This window comes from Xenopus tropicalis, chromosome 6, assembly GCF_000004195.4.
Source record: "Xenopus tropicalis strain Nigerian chromosome 6, UCB_Xtro_10.0, whole genome shotgun sequence".
Lineage (NCBI taxonomy): Eukaryota > Metazoa > Chordata > Amphibia > Anura > Pipidae > Xenopus > Xenopus tropicalis.
This window is the reverse complement of record NC_030682.2, coordinates 31,841,176-31,866,107: the sequence shown is the minus strand read 5'-3', so window position 1 is coordinate 31,866,107 and position 24,932 is coordinate 31,841,176. Positions and strand designations below refer to the sequence as shown.

The 24,932-nt window shown below is 40.3% G+C and overlaps 2 protein-coding genes across 3 annotated transcripts; one reads left to right on the top strand and one right to left on the bottom strand.

Annotated features, from left to right (window-relative positions):
- Window positions 1-1,431: 1,431 nt before the first annotated feature.
- gatad1 (GATA zinc finger domain containing 1) lies at window positions 1,432-8,458 on the bottom strand. Its single transcript, NM_001170506.1, is given in 7 exon segments — window positions 1,432-2,930; window positions 3,910-4,093; window positions 4,537-4,596; window positions 5,495-5,620; window positions 5,799-6,047; window positions 6,159-6,198; window positions 8,331-8,458. Coding segments are annotated over 5 exon segments (807 nt in total). The 5' UTR covers window positions 6,159-6,198; window positions 8,331-8,458; the 3' UTR covers window positions 1,432-2,742.
- On the top strand, window positions 8,453-20,547 carry rpp38 (ribonuclease P/MRP 38kDa subunit). 2 transcript variants are annotated; one of them, XM_002934588.5, is made up of 2 exons: window positions 8,453-8,551; window positions 19,561-20,547. In XM_002934588.5, the coding sequence occupies exon 2, from the start codon at window positions 19,574-19,576 to the stop codon at window positions 20,414-20,416; it is 843 nt and encodes a 280-aa protein (XP_002934634.1). In that variant the 5' UTR covers window positions 8,453-8,551; window positions 19,561-19,573; the 3' UTR covers window positions 20,417-20,547. The 2 variants fall into 2 exon arrangements, with proteins under 2 accessions (XP_002934634.1, XP_002934635.1); XM_002934589.5 differs by lacking the exon at window positions 8,453-8,551 and adding an exon at window positions 8,620-8,714.
- Window positions 20,548-24,932: the final 4,385 nt, after the last annotated feature.

Sequence of the window (24,932 nt, the reverse complement as noted above, 5' to 3'; positions counted from 1 at the left end):
TATAAACAATCCATCTTCTATTACAGCAGGTATGAGATGATCTTTTGTTTATTTGGCAAGATACACAACATTTTGAAGCCTTTTTTCTTTTTTGAACAAGAATGAAATGAATTTGAATTTTACTAAAGAGTTTCACACTACTACTATTCACTTTCTGGATATTTCTCTTATTGGTTCTGGGCATCACGTTTCTACCTCTTTATATAGGAAGCAATGTTCAGGTAATACCATTCTACAAGCAGATTCCTCTCATCCCCCACATGTAATCAGAAATACACCAACTGGACAGTTTTTACATCTTTTGCCTGATAGAGGATATACTATGCCCAATCTGACTAAGGCTTTTACAAGGGCAGTAAAGACATCTAAGTCCACTCTCTCCAGGAAATTCAGATGTGTTCCCCCTCTAATGTCTCTCTTAGAGAGACTGTGGGTTCGATATCTGGATCTGAGGCGCCCTTGAGCATTTTCATGTTTAGTCCCCAATTTCTTCAAATAAAAAAACATTAACAAAAAACTTCCTATACTCCAGACCGACCCTATTTTAGATCACATTCTGAAAAATGGCTGTAAATATGTAAAACTATTGGAAATATTTTGGCTCCCAGTTTAATTTTCTCTAAGAAAGGCTCTACGATACCTACATGTATAAGTGTGGTGCCTCTAGCTGTCTAACATTCTCTTACGTATCTGTATTAAAAACCTTTACATCTTCAGTTACTAAAAGTAAAGTTACTGAATAAAGCAATATATTATTTGCTGACTTGCAATAAGTGTGGTAAACAGTATGTCGGCCAAACAGAGCGACTATTGAAGGAAGGCCTAAGAGAACACATATAAGAAAGTAAATGTTTCTAATCATTTTGCAATTTGTTCTGATGGCAATGTGAATTCTTTCTGTAATGGCTATAGAAAGAGTCAGTCTAGATCAGGGGGCTCAAACTCAATTTACCTGGGGGCCGCAGGAGGCAAAGTCAGGATGAGGCTGGGCCGCATAAGGGATTTCACAAAAAATTGGCTTTCAAGGGATAATGCAAGGCACGGCGGGCGGGAGCTGCTGATTGCGGAAATGACGTTATGCCATCATAACAGTTATTATAGGAAGACGTTCTGTGTGCACAATTAGCTCCTTAGCAGCTAATTGTGCACACAGAACGTCTTCCTATAATAACTGTTATGATGGCATAACGTCATTTCCGCAATCAGCAGCTCCCGCCCGCCGTGCCTTGCATTATCCCTTGAATCGCAATAAAAATCGCGATTGGGGGTGGTTGCATTTTTCCTCTACTAAATAAAAAAGATGTTAAATGGATCTTTACGTTAAAAACAAGACAGTCTCAGGGTTTAAATTATGAATCTGATGTTTCCTGTTATTATGAGTAATTTTTGAATTTGGAATGCTATTTTTTTCTTATATTTGGTGTTTCTTTGTTTTTTTTTATTGCTCCCTCCCCTTCTAATTAATTAGTTAATTTGTATTTGGGTAGATATACCTGTTTTTTTAGCCTATCATTAAAGGAAAACTATACCCCCTAACAATGTAGGTCTCTATAAAAATATATTGCATAAACAAGCTCAAATATAAAACCCTGCTTCATCTAAATAAACCATTTTCATAAAAATATACTTTTTTTAACATTATGTGCTATTGGGTAATGCTAAATAGAAAATTGCCATTTTAAGAATTAAGGGCCGCCTCCTGGGATCATATGATTCACAGTGCACACAAACAAGCCAAGGCACACATACATGCTAGGCTCCATCAGCCAATAAATGGGCAGAGTTCTGCCTTTTACTCCCACACTACTTCCTGTTACAGTTAGAGCTGCATTATTTCCTGTCAGTTGATCTCTGAGGGAGCACACAGCCCATCACTAAATGGCGGCTCAAGGGAAAAGATATAAAAGGGCAATATTTACTGATATATATATTCCAGGTTGGTAAGATTCTTTAATAGGACACTTAACATAATATACACTGTCTGTTGGTTAAGTATTCATTCTAGGGGTATAGTTTTCCTTCAAGAGCTTTATGCAGGAAACATATAAGGCAGGGGCGCCCAGACTTTTTCCTGCTTCCATCGACTTCTGACTCCTCCGTGCGCACATACGCGACGCAGCGTACATACGCATATCCAATAAACGCACGGAACCACCACACTTCCGCATTTCCCGGCTTCGACGCGGTCCACCAGAAATCCACAGGGGAGCGACTGGTGGACCACAATTGATGTTTTGGCCACCCCTGATGTAAGGCTATAATCTTCTGTTGGCCTACAATAAAGTTTGTAATTCTTTTATACAAGCCTGTTTCGTGGGATCCATGAATGCCTGCTGTTCTGGCTGTGGCATGAACCTCCTTTTGCTGTAGGTCTAAGGTATGTGCACCTGGACCCCATGTATACTTATCAGACTTCACACTAAAATGTTTAGAAAAGGAAGGAAACCTGCCCATCTAGGTGGAACCATCTGGATTTTCCCTGAATTGTATTAATCTAATTGCATTGTATGAAAGTGGCCGTTTCTCAGCCAAAGAGATCTAGTAGTTCTTCAGTTCTTCCTTTTAGGCATAGCTCAGTGCTGATTGGTTGCTTGACATTCGCTGGGCGTGTGCACCCAATCTTTACCCCTACAGGTAACAAGCTCTCGTCGTTTAATTGTTTTGGCAAAAAAATTGTTTGAAGACCAAATTCAGCTACATGTGAGAAATGCTTGGCTGGACAATACAGTCTATGAATCTCTATCAGTGGTTGGCAATTGTTTCCTTGATATTGATAGCTGGAGTGGGGCCAATGTGAGTCCAAATAAATCCCTTTTCTGGCCTGGTAGGAATAGTAGGAAAAGGAGAAGAGCGAGACTTGAAGTATTCAGAGGGAGCATGGCACACAAATTCTAAGCACTCCATCTTTCTGGGGAGATCTTCATCTGGCCCTTTAAGAAAATTGCAGAAAAAAATGGCATAAAACAGACCCTGAAATACAATCAAGCAGAATGATTGCTCCCATAGAGTCCTATTTAAAACCTGAAACCTTCATTATTGACCGATTTGGTTTTAACATCATAGTGCAATACATTGTGGGTTATGTAGTTCCTGCATGCTGTCTGTAAGCAGTGAATAAGTTGTTACAATCTATAACATCAATATTTTAGTCCCTCCTCCCTTGCCAGGATTTCAAATTATGGAGTAAAAGAAGAACTGGCTGGATTTCAGCCTATAAAATGGTATTCATATATTTAGAAGGAACAGATTACAGTGATAGGTATATTAGGGGTTTCTGTGTTGGGTGGGGCTCTTTAACAAACTTTGGTTTAGAAGCATCAGGATCCCCTTTAACCAAAGCCCTTATCCTGGAATTCTGTAGGTCCCAAAGATTCCAGATAATAGAACTCATACATCTACAAGTAAGAGGAAGTTTGGGACAATTTCAGAGGCCTCACTGCTGCCAGAGCTTTGGGCTACTTTAGTATCAACTTCATTTTCATATTACCTGTCTCACTGTGCAGGCAAACCTGCAATGGGCCGGCTGTGGGGAAATCCTGAGTGTAATATAACCTTCCTACATGTTTGTTTTTCTTAATTGAAATACATTAATATTTGTCTGAGACAAGGGACTGGCAGAAATGACACCAGGACAAAACTTTTATGAGCACAGCTGTTGCCCCTACCTCTGGCCAGTAGTTATGTTAAATCAATTTAGATGTGATGGATTCATTTGTTAAGGAAACCCTTCTCTGCCAGAGAAACATGAGACAACATATTACAAGATTTTATCTAATGCAGGGACCTAACAGGCGAAAGCAACAGAGCAGGTATCACAGTCCAGAAATTCATCTTCAGCATCAATGGAAATTCAATACGTTTGGAGGCCACTGCCTTTAATTTGGAAGTTACTTTTGAGTTAATACTAACCTATAATGTATGTTGAGGGATCAAACCCATCTTTTGGACTGGACATTGTAGGGATGAGCCATGTCAGGGCAGCACTCTTCTCACAGTACTGATCCTGTACAAAACCTCTGATTTGGGCATAGTATGTTTTGCCATCTTCCTCATCCACAACAGAAACCACATCTCCAATCTGGTAGTAGAGTCCCTGCAGCAACCCAAAACATAGTCACAACAAAGCACACTGATCTATGAATATCCTTAATCACAGAAAAAAAACCCAAAAGCAGATCAGAGTGCAATTTCATTTGTATTAACAGAGCTTGAGGGACTAAATGGGACAGACCAGCGGCTAACCATTTCAGACATATATGATTGACAATAAAATATATTTAGAGATGGGTTCCATATATTATATGTTTTAAGTCCAGATACCGGGGCTAAGAACTTCATAACTGCTGCCTGGCCTTATAATAAATATTAGGCCAAAGGCATATGTGGTGATTTTAGGCATCATGCTTAAATTGCCCACTAAATACCCACACTTGGTTTCAGGTGAGAAGAGTATCTACAGTGCATATTAGAAATAGAAACAGTACAGTGCATATTATATAAAAAAAATTGAATATATCAGTAGTCATTAGTTAATACCTTATGGAAGATGGACTCTGATGTTACGATGGTAGATACAGCCTCTGGTGCCTTGATCGGCTAAACACAAAAAATAAATAAACAGAGTTAATGACTGGGAGGGGTGAAACTTCTACAAGAGAAAGTATTTGCACTCTCATTCGCAGTCCTACTCTGGACTGGAACTAGCCCAAGGGTACGTAACCTACTGCAGGACTCTTTCTCAAGTAAAAAGGATGTTCACCAGTGGAGAATAATTAAGATTTAGGGAGGTTAAGCCAAAAAAATTCACATGTAATTATAAATTCCCCATTGGTAAGCCTTCTACTGGTAGCCTCCCAAAACAAAAATTTTACTTTCCTTCCTTGATGATTTCCTTATAAAATTTCCAGTAAATAAATAGATTTGTACAGTAACATACGATTATATTTCACCAGTTAGTGTCTGTACTTAACTCCAAGCTATCTGGAATTGGTAGAGTTTAACCCCTTTATATAAAGCAAACATTTACCCTTACGGCTATGATACACAGTGCTACTTGCCGTGGCTAAAAACACCCTGCCATAGACAATACTGAGAATTCTCTTTGCTAAACAGACAGAGACAATTTTTAGTATTGTCTATTTTGTAGCCACAACAAGTAGCTCCATGTGACCTTACTATGCCATTTATTTACAGCTGGTTGTTTGTGAATTCATCCACCAGGGGATGACTTGCCGTAGATCAGCTTAGCTGCATCTAAATAATAACTAAGTAGACCAAATGGGGCAGTGTGCAACCTCTTCCAAACTGTATGGCACATATGGAACTGCAAGCTACATTCTCTTTGAATCTTTCTAATTATCCTTATGAAAGGATTCAGCCAGCAAAGCGCCAAAACACTTCCTGCTGTGCATCCCCCCCACTAAACGGTCCTTAGAATTATACTGGATCCACCTAGAAACAAATGGCTATAGTGATGGTGACTAATTACTCTTACATTTTTTAGTTTAAATATGTGCCTTCTGCCCTTTCCTTTAGTAGAAACCTTCTTTTCAACAGCCGGAGTAGATTTGTACTTTGTGTTCCTTAGTCGGGCTGATCTGCGGTGGATTTCCTGTTTGGACTGAAAAACAACATATCTATATTAAAATAGATACTATTACTATAATATATGCCTTTAATAACCAGTATGAACCCCCCCCCACAAAAAAAAACAAAAAAACCCAAAACCAAAAACTGCTGGCAAACTGTAGAACTGTAACAACTAATCATTACTAAGTAAATTCCAATTGCACCAGTACCTGCTTAGTGTTCCCACCATTACTCTGCTGGGACGTGGATGCACTTGCAAAGTTTGTGCCAGTATAAGAGCTGCTACCACTGGTACTTCCACCACCGCCGCTGTTGTTGTTGTTTCCACCACCGCTGCTGCTGCTGCTGCTCTTGCCACTGCAGTTATTACACAGGATCTCCCCCTGGTTTCCCTTCTTCCACATGGAAGATGTGTTGGTTTTGCACATGCTGCATGTTGGCTTTAATCCCAGCGGCATCTGAATCACAAAAGGGAATGGCATAAGCCATTACACAGCTCTCTTGGTGTGCTTAGAAAATCAAACAACATGGGAAATTGGTTATCAAACTATTAAAATGATATTACTAACCGTGATATAATTTTGCTGTGGCCTTTCATTTGCCAATTATCTGCAAGATATGAAAAACAGTTATTTACATAAAAACACAAATACACACACAAAAAAAATTGGTTAGGTGGTTCACTTTAAGTCTGCTTTCAGTATGTAACCTTTTATTTGGTGTTCATTTTTGTAGTTTTTGTTATTTGCCTTTCCTTAATTTCTATTGCTCTGTAAGGCTACAAATGTGTTCATTTTTATTATCTATCATTCTTTTCAGGCCCTCCCCTATTCATCTTCGAGTCTTTTGTTCAAACCACTGCCTGGTAAAATTGTACCCTAGCAACCAGATGGCTGATAAACTTCCAAACTAGATAGCTGCTGAAAAAAAGTGCATAAATTGTCTCAGAATATCACCAAAATATCACTCAAAAACCCCATCACATACCCCTACAGAAATGATAGCAGAAGATACTAAACAGCTCACTGGTATGTAGGGGCAGTTTTCTGGAAAACCAATGCGCCAGTAAAGCAGTACTACACAACTTCATAAGACAGCGAGGGCCCATAAGTCAATAGTGTCCTTAAGTCTTCCCATATTTCTCCCGTTCAGATGAAAGTTCCCATAATGCCGTGCTCCTGCACCGACACCCAGACCAAGTGAACATGCTCAGTTAGTAAGACTATGAGTCAGCTTCCTGCTGATTGGCTCAGATCCACATTCCTAAGGGGGGGAGTGAGTTCTTAGCATTCTTGAGGGAGGGGTGGAGAAGGAATGAGCAGAAAGCAAAGAGCTGCGTGTCTCTGGCACAGGAAAACAGACACAACGAATCTTTTGACAGAGAACTCAGTGCAGCGTTTCTGTGAGTGCTTATGGCTGTATTTACATAGACCTTTCTAATAAAGCTTACTTAGTTTTTACCTTTCCTTCTCCTTAAAAACCTCACCCACATCCAACATTTTCTTTACTTTTTCTTTGTTTCTGTCCTGCTTTTCCCTTCACCTTTTCCATATGTAAATTTGTGTTCTTCTCTAACAATTTTATTGCTATTCCAGAATTTTACTCTCTTCTTTTCTCTATCATCGGTCTCCAGCCTTAAGCTGGCCATACACGTGGCGATCTGACGATGTTTTGTGCGACCATCGGTCGCACGAAACATCGTCAGATTCGCCACACACAGTCAGGGCTGAAACAGCAGATAAGGAGGTAGAAACAATAGGATTTCTACCTCCTTCTGCCGATTCAGCCCTGATGGCAGATTTTGGTCAGGCGCCTTCTATGGCGCCCGATCAAAATTTTCTAACCTGGCCGATCGGCGAGTCGACCGATATCAGCAGCTTCCTGTGATATCGGTCGACTCGCCGACATGCCATACACGCACCGAATATCGTACGAAACGAGGTTTCGTACGCTAGTATCGGTGCGTGTATGGCCAGCTTTATTCTCAGAGAGCCTTTCTCTACTTGCTTTAATGCTCCGCCATCTTTTTTTATGTACCCTTCTCTCCGAACAACCATTGTCTCTGTTCTTTACAGAATTATTCTAAACTTGTATTCTCATTCTTATGCTGCTTTCCCAATTCTCCTTACTTTGCTTTCCCATTTACCTTCTGCTCCACCTTTCCTTATTGTCCCACCATCTCTTTGTTTACCATAAATCCTGAATTATTATTTCCACTTATCTTCACTGTATTTTCTCTGCACTTCTTTGTTAGTTTTTTAACCCCTGCATTGCCAGGATAGCCAGAGCCCAGGCCAACACACATGTAATACACAGATACAGCACAGACACATCTATTTCCCCATCCGCCCTGCTACTTCTCTTGCTGCTGTGTTTCCTTTCTTACCTATCTCTTTAAGCTAATATAATAATTGTATCCCACCTATTAGTTTCCCTTCATTTAACCCTCTCTCTCCCCTATTTCTATATTACCATTTTAATCTCCATCACGCCCATTCTTTTGTTTTCTCTTGTTTTGTACTTTATTTCATTCTGCTTTTCAGTACCTTCCTACTCTGCTATTTGTCCCCCTTCTCTGCTGCCGTCACACTTTCTTTCCCAGCATGTTTGCACTATCTGATTAGTTCTTTAGCCTTGGCATGTGTGTTATTCCCAACAGCAATGTGGTACAAAGGCAGAAGGAAGGGGCCGCACACAGACCGGCTGGGGAAACACATACAGGGAGTCAGTGTGGGACCTACCGCCCAATAGTCCGGCTCCTCAGCACATCCCGCACATCCCGCACCGCCAGATCGCTGTTTAAATATCCCGCAACACCTTAAAGTCTCCCGCACTTCCGCAAGCGGCTAATTCAGGCGTCACAAATCTCATCTTGCGAGACTGTGACGTCACGTCATTACGCAAAATGAGTGCGCCCACCCTCCGCCGGGAGTTGGACTCTCCGTTAACCCTAGTCACTAAGGTAGGCGAACCGTGGGACTGTGGGAAAGCTATCAGGAGGGGAGCCTGACACTATTATCTCTCTATATGGCGCTGATACCGCCTGGGCCTGGCTGCATCGGTGTGTCTGTGTACCCAGCATGGGGCTCTGTGGCACTTTCACTTCAGCTCCCGTTTGTCCTGCGGTTAGTCACTTTCTTTCTCCATGTGCCATACATATATAGTAGAGCCAATCAACTCTGAGTGAGTGAAAATATGTCCCCTCCAATGGGATGTGCATTTTATTGACAGAAACCTAATGGAAGCCGAGAGGAGGCCTGTCCAAGCGTTCTTGTGATCCTTTATCCAGAAACCTGTTACCCAGAAAGTTCCAAATTACGGAAAGGCCATATCCCATAGACTCCATTATAAGCAAATAATTCTATTTTTTTTAAATGATTCCCTTTTCTCTGTAATAATAAAACAGTACCTGTACTTGATCCCAACTAAGATATAATTACCCCTTATTGGGGGCAGAACAGCCCTATTGGGTTTATTTAATGGTTAAATGATTCCCTTTTCTCTGTAATAATAAAACAGTACCTGTACTTGATCCCAACTAAGATATAATTACCCCTTATTGGGGGCAGAACAGCCCTATTGGGTTTATTTAATGGTTAAATGATTCCCTTTTCTCTTTAATAGTTAAACAGTACCTGTACTTGATCCCAACTAAGATATAATTACCCCTTATTGGGGGCAGAACAGCCCTATTGGGTTTATTTAATGGTTAAATGATTTCCCTTTTCTCTGTAATAATAAAACAGTACCTGTACTTGCTCCCAACTAAGATATAATTACCCCTTATTGGGGGCAGAACAGCCCTATTGGGTTTATTTAATGGTTAAATGATTTCCCTTTTCTCTGTAATAATAAAACAGTACCTGTACTTGATCCCAACTAAGATATAATTACCCCTTATTGGGGACAGAACAGTCCTATTGGGTTTATTTAATGGTTAAATGATTCCCTTTTCTCTGTAATAGTTAAACAGTACCTGTACTTAATCCCAACTAGGATATAGTTAATCCTTATTGGATGAAGCCAGAGATTCCTGGCAATATTCAGCCAACTGAACCTGAACCAAATGTTTCCTGTCTTTTCACTGCGCAGGAAGCCGGGGGTCACAGAGTTGTTGGCTGCCTGTCTCATCTGAGTTCTGATTTTGTTTAGTATTGGACTGGGTTCTTGATATAAAACAATCTTTCTCTATTCTTTGTGTGGACACTGTTTTATATACAGTTCTGTTTGAAACCACTTGAATATAGAACCCTTTATCCAGAATGCTCGGGATCAAGGGTATTCCGGATAAGGGGTCTTTCCGTAATTTGGATCTCCATACCTTAAGGCTACTAAAAAATCAATAAAACATTAATTAAACCCAATAAGACTGTTTTGCATCCAATAAGGATTATTTACATCTTAGTTGGGATCAATTCCAAGGTACAGTTATATTACTACAGAGAAAAAGGAAATCAGTTTTAAAATTCTGTATTATTTGGAGAGCTTTCTGGATAGTGGGTTTCCGGATAAGAGATCCCATACCTGTATATAGGATAAACTATGCTACAGCACATGCAGGGTTCTGCTTGCCGTTAAAGGATCAATACACTAATTTTCTCCCCAGATCTTGCTTCAGGGACTGAAACATTGTGCCCGCTTCTACACAAAAAAATATAATGATTCCTGTATCGGTGGCCTTACTTCTATGTACTATTGTCACACGTGCATGTCAAGGTTCATTCCGCAACGCAGAACTACATATGTGATTGTGCTTGTGAAGGAATTTTGTGTATTTATGGATTTTGTCCTCTAAATTGTGTCAAGTGCATAACAAGCGATTTGCCATTAGAATTACTATAGCATACAGAAATTCTTGGAATGTTATCAGGTTTGGAGCATTATTCCAGACTTTCCTTATATATTTTAGGGGGGTCAGAGTATTTTTTTGTGTGTCTTACACCACAAAAAATGCACTAAATGTGTTGCATATTCAGTAGCTGAAGAGATCTCCTGTGCAATTTGTATGCACTAACTTCCTTTTGGGGTCTCTAAATGCCAGGTACTTTGGTAATCCTATGCACAATGGGCATCAAACTGTTCAGTGGCCCCTTGGCTTTCATATTTAGGGTATTGTTTATTGGTACCTAATGCCATGTGAGAGATATGATGCTTGAAAGTGGAAGATGAGGCGATTTCTTAGAATTTTCATAATTTTCTATAGAAACTGCAAATTTCAGAAAAGCATTGCTTGTATGGGTATGGCACCTGTTATCCAGAATGCTCGGGACCTGGGGTTTTCCGGATAAGGGTACTTTCCGTAATTCGGATCTCTTACCTTAAGTCTACTGAAAAAATTATTTAAACAGTAATTAAACCCAATAGGACTGTTTTGGCTCCAATAAGGATTAATTACATCTTAGTTGGGACCAAGTACAAGGTACTGTTTTATTATAATAAATGTGAATTATTTGATTAAAATGGAGTCTATGGGAGATGACCTTTCCGTAATTCGGAACTTTCTGGATAATGGGTTTCCGGATAAGGGGTCCAATACCTGTACAGCATTGTATTTAGAGCTCTAAATAATAATTGGCTATTTGGTAGCCCCTATGTGGATTGGCAGCCTATAGAAGGCTCTGTTTGGCTTTACACTGGGTTTTATGCAACCAAAACTTGCCTCCAAGCCAGAAATTTAAAAATGGCAACCTACTTTGAGGCCCCTGGGAAACAACATGTAGCTCACCAACCACTGGTTGGGGATCACTGCCCTACTTATACAGGTGTTGGTGCAAACGGAAGCCTTAAAGCCTGCATGTTTCATTTGCAGTTAGAATAAGCCAACCGTTGGTCTGTTACAGACAACAGAGTAAAAAAAATCTCCCAGAATTCAGTGGGTCGGGTAGCCTAGTGGTAAGGGCATCGGACTTGAAGCGGCCTGCGGACCCGCTAAGGCATAGGTTCGATTCCCGGCCCCGACCCAGATTTTTCACTGGCGACATTCACATTTCCCCACCAATCCTCTTTTTGCAATTTTAAAGGGCAGCTAATAATTTATGATACCAAGCTATCAGATCAGATTTATTGTTTTTTTTTTGGGAATAGCGCCCCTTTTCAGGACATCAAGTCCTGGGATTAATGTAGGAGCCCGTTGGTTACGTGAGAAAATTCATATGCGCTGTTTTCATTTGGTTGCCTCTATATGCCACATAGTTTGGTAAATCTATGCATATTGGGCATCAAACTGTTCAGTAGGCCCGTGGCGTTCATATTTAGAATGTTTTATGTTGGTACATTATGAAATGTAGGATATAGAATAGGGTAAAATGCCAGGTTTGAGACAATTTTCTGAAATGACATAAAAATGACACCATTTAGCTTAGCTTTGCTGTTTGCTGCTTTGCCATACCAAGACATATTTACCCATTTTACTTTGGTAGAATGTGTATTTTCTGAAAATATGAGGTTTTCTGGGGTCATCTTAAATAGACCGCCTGATTTATATGCCATGAAATATGTATGCACTAACTTCTTTTTGGGGTCTCTAAATGCCAGATACTTTGATGCCCATTGTGCATAGGATTACCAAACTGTTCAGTGGCCCCTTAGCTTTCATATTTAGGGTCTTTTATCTTGGTACCTCATGTCATGTGGGAGATATGATGCTTGAAAGTGGAAGCTTTGAGGCGATTTCTTAGAATTTTCATAATTTTTTTATAGAAACTGCAAATTTCAGAAAAGCATTGCTTGTACAGATATGGGACCTGTTATCCAGAATGCTCAGGACCTGGGGTTTTCCGGATAAGGGGACTTTGAGGCCCCTGGGAGCAACATGTAGCTCACCAACCACTGGTTGGGGCTCACTGCCCTACTTATACAGGTGTTGGTGCAAACGGAAGCCTTATAGCCTGCATGTTTCATTTGCAGTTAGAATACGCCAACCGTTGGTCTGTTACAGACAACAGAGTAAAAAAAATCTCCCAGAATTCAGTGGGTCGGGTAGCCTAGTGGTAAGGGCATCGGACTTGAAGCGGCCTGCGGACCCGCTAAGACATAGGTTCGATTCCCGGCCCCGACCCAGATTTTTCACTGGCTACATTCACATTTCCCCACCAATCCTCTCTTTGCAATTTTAAAGGGCAGCTAATGATTTATGATACCAAGCTATCAGATCAGATTTATTGGTTTTTTTTTTGGGAATAGCGCCCCTTTTCAGGACATCAAGTCCTGGGATTAATGTAGGAGCCCGTTGGTTACGTAAGAACATTTATGCGCTATTTTCATTTGGTTGCCTCTATATGCCACATGGTTTGGTAAATCTATGCATATTGGGCATCAAACTGTTCAGTAGGCCCGTGGCGTTCATATTTAGAATGTTTTATGTTGGTACATTATGAAATGTAGGATATAGAATAGGGTAAAATGCCAGGTTTGAGACAATTTTCTGAAATAACATAAAAATGACACCATTTAGCTTAGCTTTGCTGTTTGCTGCTTTGCTATACCAAGACATATTTACCAATTTTACATTTGGTAGAATGTGTATTTTCTGAAAATGAGGTTTTCTGGGGTCATCTTAAATAGACCGCCTGATTTATATGCCATGAAATACAGTGGTGTGAAAAACTATTTGCCCCCTTCCTGATTTCTTATTCTTTTGCATGTTTGTCACACAAAATGTTTCTGATCATCAAACACATTTAACTATTAGTCAAAGATAACACAAGTAAACACAAAATGCAGTTTTTAAATGAGGGTTTTTATTATTTAGGGAGAAAAAAATCCAAACCTACATGGCCCTGTGTGAAAAAGTAATTGCCCCCTGAACCTAATAACTGGTTGGGCCACCCTTAGCAGGAATAACTGCAATCAAGCGTTTGCGATAACTTGCAACGAGTCTTTTACAGCGCTCTGGAGGAATTTTGGCCCACTCATCTTTGCAGAATTGTTGTAATTCAGCTTTGAGGGTTTTCTAGCATGAACCACCTTTTTAAGGTCATGCCACAACATCTCAATAGGATTCAGGTCAGGACTTTGACTAGGCCACTCCAAAGTCTTCATTTTGTTTTTCTTCAGCCATTCAGAGGTGGATTTGCTGGTGTGTTTTGGGTCATTGTCCTGCTGCAGCACCCAAGATGGCTTCAGCTTGAGTTGACAAACAGATGGCCGGACATTCTCCTTCAGAATTTTTTGGTAGACAGTAGAATTCATGGTCCCATCTATCACAGCAAGCCTTCCAGGTCCTGAAGCAGCAAAACAACCCCAGACCATCACACTACCACCACCATATTTTACTGTTGGTATGATGTTCTTTTTCTGAAATGCTGTGTTACTTTTACGCCAGATGTAACTGGACACGCACCTTCCAAAAAGTTCAACTTTTGTCTCGTCGGTCCACAAGGTATTTTCCCAAAAGTCTTGGCAATCATTGAGATGGTTGGGGATCACTGCCCTACTTATACAGGTGTTGGTGCAAACGGAAGCCTTAAAGCCTGCATGTTTCATTTGCAGTTAGAATAAGCCAACCATTGGTCTGTTACAGACAACAGAGTAAAAAAAATCTCCCAGAATTCAGTGGGTCGGGTAGCCTAGTGGTAAGGGCATCGGACTTGAAGCGGCCTGCGGACCCGCTAAGGCATAGGTTCGATTCCCGGCCCCGACCCAGATTTTTCACTGGCGACATTCACATTTCCCCACCAATCCTCTTTTTGCAATTTTAAAGGGCAGCTAATGATTTATGATACAAAGCTATCAGATCAGATTTATTGTTTTTTTTTTGGGAATAGCGCCCCTTTTCAGGACATCAAGTCCTGGGATTAATGTAGGAGCCCGTTGGTTACGTGAGAAAATTCATATGCGCTGTTTTCATTTGGTTGCATCTATATGCCACATGGTTTGGTAAATCTATGCATATTGGGCATCAAACTGTTCAGTAGGCCCGTGGCGTTCATATTTAGAATGTTTTATGTTGGTACATTATGAAATGTAGGATATAGAATAGGGTAAAATGCCAGGTTTGAGACAATTTTCTGAAATGACATAAAAATGACACCATTTAGCTTAGCTTTGCTGTTTGCTGCTTTGCCATACCAAGACATATTTACCCATTTTACTTTGGTAGAATGTGTATTTTCTGAAAATATGAGGTTTTCTGGGGTCATCTTAAATAGACCGCCTGATTTATATGCCATGAAATATGTATGCACTAACTTCTTTTTGGGGTCTCTAAATGCCAGATACTTTGATGCCCATTGTGCATAGGATTACCAAACTGTTCAGTGGCCCCTTAGCTTTCATATTTAGGGTCTTTTATCTTGGTACCTCATGTCATGTGGGAGATATGATGCTTGAAAGTGGAAGCTTTGAGGCGATTTCTTAGAATTTTCATAATTTTTTTATAGAAACTGCAAATTTCAGAAAAGCATTGCTTGTACAGATATGGGACCTGTTATCCAGAATGCTCAGGACCTGGGGTTTTCCGGATAAGGGGACTTTGAGGCCCCTGGGAGCAACATGTAGCTCACCAACCACTGGTTGGGGATCACTGCCCTACTTATACAGGTGTTGGTGCAAACGGAAGCCTTATAGCCTGCATGTTTCATTTGCAGTTAGAATACGCCAACCGTTGGTCTGTTACAGACAACAGAGTAAAAAAAATCTCCCAGAATTCAGTGGGTCGGGTAGCCTAGTGGTAAGGGCATCGGACTTGAAGCGGCCTGCGGACCCGCTAAGACATAGGTTCGATTCCCGGCCCGACCCAGATTTTTCACTGGCTACATTCACATTTCCCCACCAATCCTCTCTTTGCAATTTTAAAGGGCAGCTAATGATTTATGATACCAAGCTATCAGATCAGATTTATTGGGTTTTTTTTGGGAATAGCGCCCCTTTTCAGGACATCAAGTCCTGGGATTAATGTAGGAGCCCGTTGGTTACGTAAGAACATTTATGCGCTATTTTCATTTGGTTGCCTCTATATGCCACATGGTTTGGTAAATCTATGCATATTGGGCATCAAACTGTTCAGTAGGCCCGTGGCGTTCATATTTAGAATGTTTTATGTTGGTACATTATGAAATGTAGGATATAGAATAGGGTAAAATGCCAGGTTTGAGACAATTTTCTGAAATAACATAAAAATGACACCATTTAGCTTAGCTTTGCTGTTTGCTGCTTTGCTATACCAAGACATATTTACCAATTTTACATTTGGTAGAATGTGTATTTTCTGAAAATGAGGTTTTCTGGGGTCATCTTAAATAGACCGCCTGATTTATATGCCATGAAATACAGTGGTGTGAAAAACTATTTGCCCCCTTCCTGATTTCTTATTCTTTTGCATGTTTGTCACACAAAATGTTTCTGATCATCAAACACATTTAACTATTAGTCAAAGATAACACAAGTAAACACAAAATGCAGTTTTTAAATGAGGGTTTTTATTATTTAGGGAGAAAAAAATCCAAACCTACATGGCCCTGTGTGAAAAAGTAATTGCCCCCTGAACCTAATAACTGGTTGGGCCACCCTTAGCAGCAATAACTGCAATCAAGCGTTTGCGATAACTTGCAACGAGTCTTTTACAGCGCTCTGGAGGAATTTTGGCCCACTCATCTTTGCAGAATTGTTGTAATTCAGCTTTGAGGGTTTTCTAGCATGAACCACCTTTTTAAGGTCATGCCACAACATCTCAATAGGATTCAGGTCAGGACTTTGACTAGGCCACTCCAAAGTCTTCATTTTGTTTTTCTTCAGCCATTCAGAGGTGGATTTGCTGGTGTGTTTTGGGTCATTGTCCTGCTGCAGCACCCAAGATCGCTTCAGCTTGAGTTGACGAACAGATGGCCGGACATTCTCCTTCAGAATTTTTTGGTAGACAGTAGAATTCATGGTTCCATCTATCACAGCAAGCCTTCCAGGTCCTGAAGCAGCAAAACAACCCCAGACCATCACACTACCACCACCATATTTTACTGTTGGTATGATGTTCTTTTTCTGAAATGCTGTGTTACTTTTACGCCAGATGTAACTGGACACGCACCTTCCAAAAAGTTCAACTTTTGTCTCGTCGGTCCACAAGGTATTTTCCCAAAAGTCTTGGCAATCATTGAGATGTTTTTTAGCAAAATTGAGACGAGCCATAATGTTCTTTTTGCTTAAAAGTGGTTTGCGCCTTGGAAATCTGCCATGCAGGCCGTTTTTGCCCAGTCTCTTTCTTATGGTGGAGTCGTGAACACTGACCTTAATTGAGGCAAGTGAGGCCTGCAGTTCTTTAGATGTTGTCCTGGGGTCTTTTGTGGCCTCTCTGATGAGTTGTCTCTGCGCTCTTGGGGTAATTTTGGTCGGCCGGCCACTCCTGGGAAGGTTCACCACTGTTCCATGTTTTTGCCATTTGTGGATAATGGCTCTCACTGTGGTTCGCTGGAGTCCCAAAGCTTTAGAAATGGCTTTATAACCTTTACCAGACTGATAGATCTCAATTACTTTTGTTCTCATTTGTTCCTGAATTTCTTTGGATCTTGGCATGATGTCTAGCTTTTGAGGTGCTTTTGGGCTACTTCTCTGTGTCAGGTAGCTCCTATTTAAGTGATTTCTTGATTGAAACAGGTGTGGCAGTAATCAGGCCTGGGGGTGACTACAGAAATTGATATTGAAATTGAAAATTGAAATTGATAAACCACAGTTAAGTTATTTTTTAACAAGGGGGGCAATCACTTTTTCACAGAGGGCCATGTAGATTTGGAGTTTTTTTTCTCCCTTAACGTAAACCTTCATTTAAAAACTGCATTTTGTGTTCAATTATGTTATCTTTGACTAATAGTTAAATGTGTTTGATGAGCAGAAACATTTAAGTGTGACAAACATGCAAAAGAATAAGAAATCAGGAAGGGGGCAAATAGTTTTTCACACCACTGTATGTATGCACTAACTTCTTTTTGGGGTCTCTAAATGCCAGATACTTTGATGCCCATTGTGCATAGGATTACCAAACTGTTCAGTGGCCCCTTAGCTTTCATATTTAGGGTCTTTTATCTTAGTACCTCATGTCATGTCGGAGATATGATGCTTGAAAGTGGAAGCTTTGAGGCGATTTCTTAGAATTTTCATAATTTTTTTATAGAAACTGCAAATTTCAGAAAAGCATTGCTTGTACAGATATGGGACCTGTTATCCAGAATGCTCGGGACCTGGGGTTTTCCGGATAAGGGGACTTTGAGGCCCCTGGGAGCAACATGTAGCTCACCAAGCACTGGTTGGGGCTCACTGCCCTACTTATGCAGGTGTTGGTGCAAACGGAAGCCTTATAACCTGCATGTTTCATTTGCAGTTAGAATAAGCCAACCGTTGGTCTGTTACAGACAACAGAGTAAAAAAAATCTCCCAGAATTCAGTGGGTCGGGTAGCCTAGTGGTAAGGGCATCGGACTTGAAGCGGCCTGCGGACCCGCTAAGACATAGGTTCGATTCCCGGCCCCGACCCAGATTTTTCACTGGCTACATTCACATTTCCCCACCAATCCTCTTTTTGCAATTTTAAAGGGCAGCTAATGATTTATGATACCAAGCTATCAGATCAGATTTATTGGGTTTTTTTTGGGAATAGCGCCCCTTTTCAGGACATCAAGTCCTGGGATTAATGTAGGAGCCCGTTGGTTACGTAAGAACATTTATGCGCTATTTTCATTTGGTTGCCTCTATATGCCACATGGTTTGGTAAATCTATGCATATTGGGCATCAAACTGTTCAGTAGGCCCGTGGCGTTCATATTTAGAATGTTTTATGTTGGTACATTATGAAATGTAGGATATAGAATAGGGTAAAATGCCAGGTTTGAGACAATTTTCTGAAATGACATAAAAATGACACCATTTAGCTTAGCTTTGCTGTTTGCTGCTTTGCCATACCAAGACATATTTACCCATTTTACATTTGGTAGAATGTGTATTTTCTGAAAATATGAGGTTTTCTGGGGTCATCTTAAATAGACCGCCTGATTTATATGCCATGAAATATGTATGCACTAACTTCTTTTTGGGGTCTCTAAATGATACTTTGGTAATCCTATGCACAATGGGCATCAAACTGTTCAGTGGCCCCTTAGCTTTCATATTTAGGGTGTTTTATCTTGGAACTTCATGTCATGTGGGAGATATGATGAGGTGATTTTTTTAGAATTTTCATATTTTTTTTGTAGAAACTGCAAAATTCAGAAAAGCATTGCTTGTATAGCGTTGTATTTAGAGCTCTCCTAGAGGGTTCTCCTGAAAATAGTTTTCCTACCTAAACTAAACCTCCCCCCCCCCCCCAGTAAACGCCCCTGAAATGAGAGAGCACAGAATGTTTACAAAACCGAAATGGGGGAACCAAAATGTGAAATTCTGCTGGCATTGAAAGGGTTAGAGCACGTCTGCACTTTACCACTCAGATTTTTTCATTCGGGGCCCATGGATGGCCCCTGCTTTGGTACATCTATGCATATTGGGCTTCATGTCACCACATCATCACGTGTGAGCGCCAAGTTTAGGAAAGCTTTGTCATTTGGTGCAGAAAGACATCTATTTTAGATTCATTAGAATGTGTCCTTTCGAAAAATGTGTTTTTCTTGGGGTCTTTGTACAGCATAGGGAAAGCTGTGAGTGTGTGTGTGGGGGTAATGCAGGCATCCGAGCTACCGCCCTCCTTTCCCAAGTCTCCAGCTCTCTGACAGCAGCCCCCCCCAGTATTCACCACCCAGAGATCATAGGATTTTTATTTTCAACCCTAGGGAACTCCCAGTCTGAGCCCCTCTGTCTTTATTCTGTGTGTATTTCAGTACTCCAGTGGGGAATAGCAAGTTTTTAGTAAAAAACTTAGCATAGTTACTGGTGTTAAGGGGGCTATCCAACATGATAAATAAGTAATACAAGTTTCCTTGTCTGTTAATGTATGCGAGATTGCAGTAAAACTAGAGTTTTAAAGTTTTTTTTGCTGTTTTTTTTTTTTTTTTTGCAGTAGCAACTAAATAATGGCTGCTAAGGTTGCAAAAGGGTCGACACGTAAATCCAAGCCAATTGTAGTGAAGACGTCATTGAACAACCCGTATGAAATAGCCTGGAATACCGTAGTAGGGGAAGAAATGCAATTCATATTAAAAACTTTAACTGATACATTTAAGGACCTTGGCCTAAAAAAGGTTGAAATTGCAAAGAAGCCCCGAAAAAGCAAACAAGTAAAAACACGAAAGGGAAACAACAGTGAAAAGGCAGAAACAAAGAAAGAAAGCTCAGAGGCAACAAAAAGCGAAGGAGTCCAAGACGACCCAGAAAAATCAGGCTGGACACGGAACGACCTTCGCAAGGAGCTGGCTATAGGGATTAATGAGGTCACCAGGGGGCTGGAAAAAAATGAACTCAGTTTGGTCCTGGTGTGTAAATCTGCAAAACCAGAGATGATCACCAAGCACCTCATTGAACTCAGTGTGAGCCGTGAAACCCCAGCCTGCCAGCTGCCACGTCTTAGTGAGAACATTGGGCCAGCGCTCGGGTTGAAGTCTGTGTTGGCATTGGGCTTTAAAAAGAACTCTGATGTTTTTATTGAGGAATTGAAGTCAGTCATTCCCAGGATACCACCGTTAAACCTTCCTTGGCTAAAGAGAGGCTTACCAAAGGCTGCAGCTTCAGGGGAAGATGATGAAACTATGGAGAAGGCCAGCAGTGAGCCATTGGCCAGTCGTAAACGAAAACATGGCGGAAGTGAGGCAGAAACTAAAGACGCAGGTGACATAAAGTTACAAGCCCTAAAAGTTAAAAGAATTGTACCCAATCCAAATAAAATTCGGAAAATCAAGAAGAAGAAACTTAAAAAGTAATTTGTGCTATTTTTGCTGGAAATTATGTACTTTTTTTTGCATAAACAATATATTTACATTGAAAGAGAATTTAAGTTCTGAACACTGAAAGAATTCAACTGAAATATTAAAGGAATACTGTTATGGGAAAACATGTTTTTTTTTTTCAAAACTCATCAGTAAATAGAGCTTTTCCTGCAGAATCCTGTATTGAAATCTGTTTTTTCAAACAGTACGTATCAGAATAGCACTCAATAGTAAGAAATCCAAGTCTGCCTTGGGACTCCTCCAGTTACATGGGATTAGGAGAAACAATAGTTTATCTGAAAGCAGTTCTAATGTGTAGTGCTGGCTCCTTCTGAAAGCTCAGACTCAGGCACAATGCACTGAGATGGCGCCTACACACCGATATTACAACTAAAAAAATACATTTGTTGGTTGAGGAACACCTTTTCTTGCAGTACAGTTTAAAGATACAGGTAAGAAAGAATTTATATGAAACAACAGGCACATTAGCTATTAGGGATTGTAACTGCTTCACTGTCATGCAGTATTTAGTGTATTGAGCAGTAACTTACAGGGCCACCCAGTGTACTTACACAGGACCCTAGAAGGCCAAATGGTGTTTGCTGCATTTACCATAAAGTTTATAACTACTGTGATTTATTTCCACTATGCACAGAAATACAGTTATGCTGATGCCTGTACTTTCCCCAGTATAATAAGTCATAGGACTAGAAGCTCCCGTGTGCTCTTAATGATGTTACTTGCGTTCTAATGTTTACAGGCTTTGATCCCACAGTCTATAAATGCTGTACAAATGCAAAGTATACAGAGGTTAACTGCAAATATGTGGGTGAAATAAAATGTTTTTCTTCAACTTGCTATGGACTGGCAGGACTATGGTACGAAAACCATAGCACACAGCACAAGGTAGTCACTGCCAGGGAGTAATCTGACAGTTTAAGGTCAAGCCATTTCAGCACTACCTTAAAGAAATGTTTCAGTGTAAAAATGAAACTGGGGAAAATGTATAGACTGTGCAAAATAAAAAATATTTGTAATAGAGTTGGGCAAAAATGTAATCTATAAAGCCTGGAGTGGGCAGATGTCTAACATAATAGCCAGAACTCTGCTTCCTCCTTTACAGCTCTCTAACCTGTTAGTTAGTCAGTGACTTTAGGGGGGGCACATGGGACATAACTATTCAGTAGTTTGTGAGCACGCAGGTCAGATACAAATGCAAACTATCTGAACAGTTATGTCCCATATGCCCCCCCTCAAGCCACTGATTGGCTACTGACTGCTAACAGTTTAGATAGCTGTAAAGGAGGAAGTAGTGTTCTGGCTGTTATGTTAGACATCTACCCCCTCCAGCCTTTATAGATTACATTGTTGCCTAACTATATTGAAAACATTTTTTATTTTGCGCAGTCTATCTATTTACCCAGTTTCATTTTTACACTGAAGTGTTCCTTTAATGTCTGATGACAAGTAGGCCAGTTAGGGGTTAGTCACTAAGGGCAATGACAGACGGAACTACACGTGTGTATTAGCAGAGACCATTCTCAATATTGTCTATGGCAGGGTATTTTCTGGCATTTTGTAGCCACAACATGTGGCTGGCTGTTTTAAAATGGTTTTTAGTCCAAGTGCAACCTGTCTTAGAACAGAAATAGTTCATGAATCGCCCTCAAGCAAATTTTACTGAGGCAGGAACAGCTAATGTGGCCACCGCTGTAAAGCCAACCCCCTGGATGCCTTTAACACCACCACTCTAAGGGTGAAGACACACAGAGCTACTAGAGGCAGCTACTTGTCATGGCTACTAAACGTCAATGCTGATCATTTACTGATAATTGTCTCTACATGTGTTTTCGCAGAGGCAATTCTCAGTATTGTATATAGCAGGGTATGTGACTCAGTATGTCTTCACTATGCTACTAAGCAGCTCTGTATGTCTTCACCCTAAGGCAGTGGTTCTCAAACGACCCTTTCACAGGGGCGCCTAATCCGATGGTTTTAGGAATAATTTTATGTTTGGGGTCACAACATGAGAAACAGTATTAAAGGGTTGCAGCATTAGGAAGGTTGACACCACTGCCCTAAGGCAATGTTAGGTAAGGGCCTTTCAATTGTAGACGCATTAAAATTTACAGCACAGCTCTCTTGGCTAATGGCCTCTCCCTGCTGAAAAACCACACAGCAACTTAAATTTCACAATAATGCACCACAGTCTTCAAAAGATACAACAGTGCACTGGAGGCATGTATGGTCTGAAGAATGGTTCCCTTGCATGGCTGGAGTATATTGATTGTCCTCACCATTTATAAATTCCTGCGGGTGCTTCAATCATTTTTGGTTATTCTTCCCATGTAGCACCACAGCTATTATAGATGATTGGCATGGAGTGCGCCATATCAGCTCCATGTGCACCAACTCTTAAGTTGTATTATAATAAATATATATATACTTGTTTGTGTGTTTAATGATGGAACAGGTTTGAGTTTGTTTGATGAGACAGCCTGTGTGGGGATCTTATGCCAATCTCTGCAGTTGGTTTTCTTCTGCAGTTGCAATACCACCTTGGTCACTGCATGATCCTACTGGCAAACATGTAGACCCATTACTGATTGGCTGTCTGTTACAGGTCCTCCAGTCACACGTGGGATGATGCACAGACAGAAAAGAAAGTAGGAAAGCACATGGTTTGTTTAGTTGTTGCACAGATGGGAAAGCCACATTAAGCAAGAATGGACAGCTGTGGGTTAAAGAGGCAGAATGAAAATGTTTCTCCCTTTTGAATTAAATAGCAGTCGAAGAGCAGGCTGTGAGCCAAGTGAACTGGATCCCAATTGGAGAGCAAGTACAGAATGAACAGGAGAATGCACACAAGGGAAATACTACATTAGTAATACTTTAGGGCTAGGAGTCCCTTAATATTGAATTAATTTAGCACCAATATAATCTAACTCACAAAGACTGACCATGACAGATTTCTGCAGTGACTTCATATATGTTCCAATACATTCGTTATATAAACTGTGCAGATTTATTTGACAGAAATTTACATTTGTTAAAGCTTTGATGACTTTAGTTATTCCAGATTTCCCTTTTGCTATTAAAGGGGTTGTTTGTAACCTTTGAATTAACATTCAGTATGATGTAGAGAGTGCTAAAATAATTATTTTTTATTATTTGCAATTTTTAAATTTAGTTTTTTTGTACAGCAACTCTCCAGTTTGGAATTTGAGTAGCTGTCTGGTTGCTAGAGTCCAATTTAACCTAGCAACCAGGGAGTGGTTTAAAAGAGAGAAAGATAAGCAATAAAAGTAAACAGTAGCAACAAAATTGTAGCTTCACAGGGCAATAGATTCTTTGACTGTTGAATGTTTTTGTATGGTCAGAAGAGAAAGGCAAATCAATGAAAAACTATAAGAAATAAAAAAAATAAAGACCAATTAAAAAGTTGCTAAGAATAGGGTATTTTATACATACATAACCTGAAGGTGAGTTAATTTCATAAAACTGAGACTCTAGAGCAGACTGCAATAAGACTAATAACTGATAAGGTGTTATGGGTTACTGCCCTGGTGTAACATTTATTCCAGTTTTATAAATCCCTTCCCCCCCCTTCAGATGTATAGATTGCCACAATCTATATAGAAAAAAAGTGCTCTGACCAAAATGGCTGACTGCTTCCCACTGTACTGTGGCTAGTGATACCGGGTGGTCTAATGGCAGAAAAGAAAACGGTAGGGCAAAATTAGGGGTACCCTGTTATTTCCCTTGTCTGCTTATCCACATGCCAATGGGAGAGCATCAGCTTTTCTTTTTTTTTGTTATTTGTATCCACACAGAACAAGCTTTGGAAACAAGGGATCCATGTTCTGTTCTAAAAACATCTAGAGGTCATATTAGTATGTAGGCTGCTCTAATTATCAGCGCAGTACACTATGCAAACACAGTAGCTACAACATTTTTATATTTTAAGCAGATCTCCACAATAACCTAGTCTAATTGGCTAGACATTGTTTTTAGGGAGAGATTTTTTTTTTGTTAATTATTATGTTGTTGCTCATGGCCCAGTCAATGTAGGGTACATCTGCATGTGGAATTCATTCTGCATCTCCAGCCTGTGTGTGCACACTTCATACTGTACAGTGCTGTGTATATAAGTAGCGCTTTATAATTAAAGATATACACATACATATAAACTACCCGGATGGATTCATTTTGGATAAAATGAAAATGTGAGATACTTGTACTGAAAAGGGAGCTGTAGAGGTTTGTATACAGGAAACGTGTGCGTTCTTCATATACATTAATAGCCCCTCCTGCGCAGTGACAAAATGTTATAAATTTCCCCCATGCAAAGTGAAAGGAAGTCACTGCAATGCCCTTGTCCCATCGATTGTCAGAGGTGCATCAGTAACTAGACAGGACAAGGCACATTGCTGTGATTCTCAGTCTGTGAATGAGGGGGAGTCTTGCTTTTTGTCCCATCCCACAAGATGGAGCAACAATGGAGCAAAAA

Coding starts and splice junctions, on each gene's coding strand:
- rpp38 (XM_002934588.5), top strand. CDS start 19,574: ATGGCTGCTAAGGTTGCAAAAGGGTCGACACGTAAATCCAAGCCAATT.